The 5814-nt window shown below is 39.5% G+C and overlaps 1 protein-coding gene across 1 annotated transcript; it reads left to right on the forward strand.

Annotated features, from left to right (window-relative positions):
- On the forward strand, window positions 492–5265 carry LOC108636863 (olfactory receptor 11H6-like). Its single transcript, XM_018053773.1, has 2 exons — window positions 492–513; window positions 4310–5265. The coding sequence occupies exons 1-2, from the start codon at window positions 492–494 to the stop codon at window positions 5263–5265; spliced, it is 978 nt and encodes a 325-aa protein (XP_017909262.1).

Here is a 5814-nt window from a genome sequence, read left to right on the forward strand (position 1 = left end):
AAATGCATACAGATGTCTCTGGTTATATTTAATATTCTCATCCAAGGCATAAGGCCAAATTATTTTTCACCTTAGACCCAGGCTTCATCATCCTTCCCTTTTCCTCGAGAGGTTGGACCAATTTAGACCTCATTTGAAATACTTTCTGAGGTCTGGCCAAAACTTTCTCATTATTATCCCCAGATGAGGCCACAGGGAGAAGTTCAATAATCCAGGATGGTCAGAGACAGTCATGGCATATTATTAAAAACCGTGTGGGGAACAGGAGCTCTTAACAGCTCATGGTTAAGAGCTGACTACATAGAGTGCCCTGGATCACCTTCCCTCCAAGATGGGCTGCCCGGAACAGATCAGCCATAACTCAGAATGTGTTTGTTAACATACTCTCCTTTAGAGGCAGGAATGGAATTGGTTCTTCCCAAACCAGAAAAGACTACATACAGTGTCCTTTACAACTGCATATAACCGCCTTTTCAAGTTGCTTAAGCAATATGGTCATTGTATGGGCTTCAGGTAAGTGCTATGTTTGATGATATTACCTTCCAATACTCACCCCCTTTTAGAGGCCATCAGATACTCGGAGGCCAGCCCCACTGTTTGGCTCTGCTGCACACTTTCTTCTGCTGAAATGAGAGAACAAGGAGACTGAGGCTGACTGCATACTCCAGGAGAGAGAAACCTGAATTTGAACTCTGCTCTCTGCCAGATTCTGTAATTCTCACACAAGATCTTCAGGTAATATACAGCTCAAATTTCTTTGTAATGCCTTTTTCACTTTCCTCTAACCCCATGTTGTAGTTTCTCCATATAAAAAGGTAAATTAGAATAGCTTCCTCATAATGGAAACTGGTTAAATTCTCAATTATATAACATTGCTTCTGGTATTAGAACTGGTCTGACTAAATGTTAGATTTTGTGTGTTTCATTTATAAAATATAGCTTAACATATTTAAACAAAATAATATTTTTCTTATGAATATGTTATATATATCACAAAACCACATGAGCCAAGAATAAACTGTGGATGACAACTTTATTTTATATCTTATTACACATTCAAGTCAGATATACCAGATTTCCTTCTGAATATGATACAGAAGAAAAATCAGGGAGTAAGAGCATTTTTCTATTAAAGTAACTTGAACAGCCACATTTTCTTTAGGCTGCCTCTTTTGATTTTAGGCAGGAGAAATAAAAAACAGTTCACTTATCTATTTAAAAATAAGAAAAAAGAATTATAAAATATTCATTTAAAATATGGACAATCAGATACAGAAACAGATTGAGAGAATAGATAAAACTGCATATGCGCACACACACACACACACACACACGCCCTTGGAGCATGATTTTCACTTAGCAACAAGAAGAAAGCACAGAGCACAAAGCAGAGTGGATGAAAGGAACATAGAGACAGTGTGATTCACAGAGAGAAGTGGCTTCGATAGGACTGTCTTGAGTGGGCTCCTCTCATGGATCTCCTGTTTACGAAGACTGAGGATGTTTCCCCATACAAAAGGTGTTGCCTTGCTTTTGTGTTTTTAGCAAACTGGAGAAACCAGTCTCTACATTTTCTTAAACATTTTTCCCTGTCTAAAGGAATGGTTTTCCTGTTTGGTTACTATTAGGGCAAGGCACTGATTGAGATGACAAATATTTAATGAGCATCCCTAATATGCCTTGCCCGGTGGGCTATAGTCCATGGGGTTACAAACAGTCGGACACGACTGAGAGACTAAACAACAAAAAGTATGTCTTGAACACTATCTTAGATTCTGGGAATACATCAGTGAGCAAAATGATAGCCTCTTATATTCTAGCAATTGAGATAGAAAATACATGCTAAGTATACAATACAATGCCAGGTAGTGATATGTGCTTTGTAGAAAACCAAAGCAGAATTGGGAAACAGAATAGTAAAGATGGGCTAAATCAAGGAAGGTTTTCCAGGTGGTAAAGAATCTGCCAAGGCAGGAGACACAAGAGACACAGTTTGATCCTGGTGTCAGGAATATCCCCTGAAGTAGGACATGGCAACCCACTCCAGTATTCTTGCCTGGAAAATTCCACTGACCGAGGAGCCTGGTGAGCTACAGTCCTTGAGGTCACAAAGAGTCAGATGCGATCTAGCCTTCACACGTGTAAGTTTAAGAAAAGCCTCTCTGAGTCTCTGATTTTTCCAGATACCTGAACAAAGGAACAAGTTAAAGCATATGAATATTGCAAAGAGGAATAAAGGACATTCCAGACCTTGATACTGGCCACACTTGGCAAGGGCAAGTATCAGTGAGTCTGGAATGGGGTCAGTAGAGGGAAAGGTGCTAGGAAATGAGGGCTTGGAGTTAGGTCTCGGCCTTACAGACTGTGGGAAGAGCTTTAGACTCTCTTGTAAGTATATTTGAAAGATTGAGAGCAAGTAGTTGACATGATCAGATTTTTTTTTTTAACTATATTTTGAACAAGAAGCCTAGAGCATTTGTTGATGGTTTGGATGTGGAGTATAAAGAAGGGCGGTAAGGATGTGGCCAAAGTTTGTGACCTGAGCAACTGAGTAAATGGAGGTGCTGCTGTGTGATATGCTAGCAAAGAAGTAAGGATCAACCAGTTTGTGGTGAGAAAATCAAGAGTTTTGTCGTGGGCTTCTTGTTTTAGTTACCTTCAATAGCAAATGGAGATGTTGAGTAAGAAAATGGGTAGATAAATCCAGGTTACAGAAGAGACTTCACAGTTAGATAGAGAAAATGTGGCTTCATTTTACATGAGTAGTTTTTATGTCAAAGGGCTAGCTGTCACATCACTTACAGAGAAAGCATAAATAGAAAAGGAAAAATATCAAGGACTAGGTCCTAAAACAACATTTATAGGTCAAGGCAACCAGAAGGAACTCTAACATAGGAGTCTCAAATAAAAGAGATAAAGAATAATGAGAACAAATAGTCTATGACCAGATCTCCAATTAATGTAATTCAAAACTCAAAAGTGCTTTAATGACATATACCACTGTAGTTATTTCTGTTCTATGTGGCAAAGCATGTATTGAGAGTACCATCATAAGGTACTTTCCCAGCATATGATAAAGTTCAACTGGGCACTGAAGCTTGTGTCCTCTACTTAAGGTAAATTTCAGGTAAAAGAGAATTATATTAGTTTGCAGTGTGACCCTCCTTCATGCATACCAATTTCATTTTTAAATGCTTATTCTAGCTGAAAATATACGAAGCTTACTCTTCTTCTGCAAGCTTCTTTATTACAAAGAGGACCAAGTTAAAAGAAAAGAGTGTTTTGAGAACTGTGCGTACGTCACTAAACCCTGAGAGAAATTAACAGTGCAAATTGCGGAATTTTTTTCATGGAGATTTTTAAAACTAAGAGAGAATGCAAATACCACAACTGGGCTTGCTATAAGCAATCATTGATAAAACATCATCTTCCTTACTTCTGTATCCAAAATTTCCGATAGTACAGAAACCCCATCTAAAATGATATACATATTATTATTAAATTTACAGTAATAAACTCTTAATTTACAACTATGAATTCTTACAATGTTTTCTTCCATTTATACACATCATGAACTATTATTATTATTATTTAAAACTCCATGTTTGTGCATGCTAAGACTTCAGTCACATCCGACTCTTTGTGACCTTATGGACTGTAACCCAACAGGCTCCTCTGTCCACGGGAATTCTCCAGGCAAGAATACTGGAGTGGGTTGCCATGCCCTCTTCCAGGGGATCTTCCTGACATCTTACATCTCCTCCATTGGCAGCCAGGTTCTTTACCACTAGAAGCACCTGGCTCAATGGACATGAGTTTGAGCAAACACAGAGACAGTGAAGGGCAGGGAAGCCTGGTGTGCTGCAGTTCATGGGGTCTCAAAGAGTTGTACATGACTTACCGACTGAGCAACAATGAAAACTTCATGCGTCCTTATATAGGTTTGGCCCAGATGGTTGTTTCTGAACCAGGTTGAAAGCCTCTGAATGGCAAGGACTATCTATTTTGATTTATGTTGTGCTGAGGACATTACACAGAGGCAGGTGTTCAATGGACCATGATGGGCATGGTGATCATGAAGATAAAGCAATAATAAGCAAATGACCTCCAAATTCCCTGTTTCTTCCCAGTATCACACTGGGGCAAAGAATGCTAGAAATCTTTAAGCAATCTAAAATTATGCTGCTTATTGAATTGTAAAGAAGTTCAGAGAACATCTTAATGAGAAAACTTCTGTAAAATCATTTGTAACATGGTAATGTCTTGTTGTTGCAGTTTTCTGGAGAAGAAAAAAAAATGAAAAACCCAGAAGGAAATAATCACTCTGACCCTGTGAATGAATTCATTCTCCTTGGATTCCCTTGTACCTGGGAGGTTCAGATCTTCCTCTTCTCATTCTTCTCTGTGATCTATGTGTTGACACTAATTGGAAATTTGTGCATTATCTGTGCAGTGTGGTGGGACCACCATCTCCACAGCCCCATGTACATCCTGCTGGCCAATTTTTCCTTCCTGGAGATGTGGTATGTCACTTCTACTGTCCCCAATATGCTAGCCAACTTTCTCTCTGAGACCAAGACCATCTCCTTCTCTGGCTGCTTCCTCCAGTTCTACTTCTTCTTCTCCATGGGCACCACTGAGACCTTCATATTGTCTGCCATGGCCTTTGACAGGTATCTTGCCATCTGCAGGCCCCTTCACTACCCCACTGTCATGACAGTGCAACGCTGCATCAGAATAGGAGCCTGCTGCTGGGTGTGTGGCTTTTCCTGTTTTCTCCTCCCAGTTTATCTCATCTCCCAGCTTCCTTTTTGTGGCCCCAATACTATTGATCACTTCCTATGTGACCCAGGACCACTTATGAAGTTGTCTTGCGTGCCAGCTCCTGCCATTGAGATTATCTGTGCCACCTTTAATTCAGTCCTAATTTTTTCCACTTTCCTGTTCATTACCAGCTCCTACACCCTGGTGATCAGAGCTGTGCTTAGGGTCCCCTCAGCAGAAGGCCGGCATAAGGCTTTCTCTACATGTGGTTCCCATCTGGCTGTCGTGTCTCTGTTCTATGGCTCCATCATGGTGATGTATGTGAGCCCAACGGCAGGCAATCCAGCAGGAATTCAGAAAATTGTGACCTTATTTTATTCTGTGATGACCCCACTTTTCAATCCCTTGATCTACAGCCTCCGGAATAAGGAAATGAAGGAGGCCCTGAGAAAACTATTTAGGAGCGTGATATTTGGTCAAAGAAAGCCTCTCAAGAACTAGAATCTATATATATGTAGGACATATAGGAATATAAAAATTTCAGACATTAATGGTTTTAATAAATTTGAGGGAAAAGTGTTTCCTATATTCCCTAAAATATTTTAGGTTGCATTTCAATGAAGCAAATAACAAATAAGATGGCACCAGAATTTACATAAATTATTTGTTCTAGGCTTTATTGTATTAGTGTTCCTGTGCGTACTGTATGGAAACTGGAAAATGCCAGACATTCTCTTATATTTTTCCAGGGAAAAAACATATATAACCCAGAATTCAACTGTTCAGTTTCTGGGTTTCTAAGTCAAATTCTCAGTTTGCAAATCTAAGCAACAGTTGGAACCAGGCATGCAACAACAGATTGGTTCCAAATTGGAAAAGGAGTATATCAATGTGGATATTGTCACCCTGTTTATTAAACTTTTATGCAGAGTACATCATGCAAAATGCCAGGCTGGATGAATCACAAGCCAAAATCAAGATTACCAGGAGAAATAACAATAACCTCAGATATACAGATGACACCACCCTTAAGCAGAAAGCGAAGAGGAA

The sequence above is a fragment of the Capra hircus genome, chromosome 10 (genome assembly GCF_001704415.2).
Source record: "Capra hircus breed San Clemente chromosome 10, ASM170441v1, whole genome shotgun sequence".
NCBI classification, from domain to species: domain Eukaryota; kingdom Metazoa; phylum Chordata; class Mammalia; order Artiodactyla; family Bovidae; genus Capra; species Capra hircus.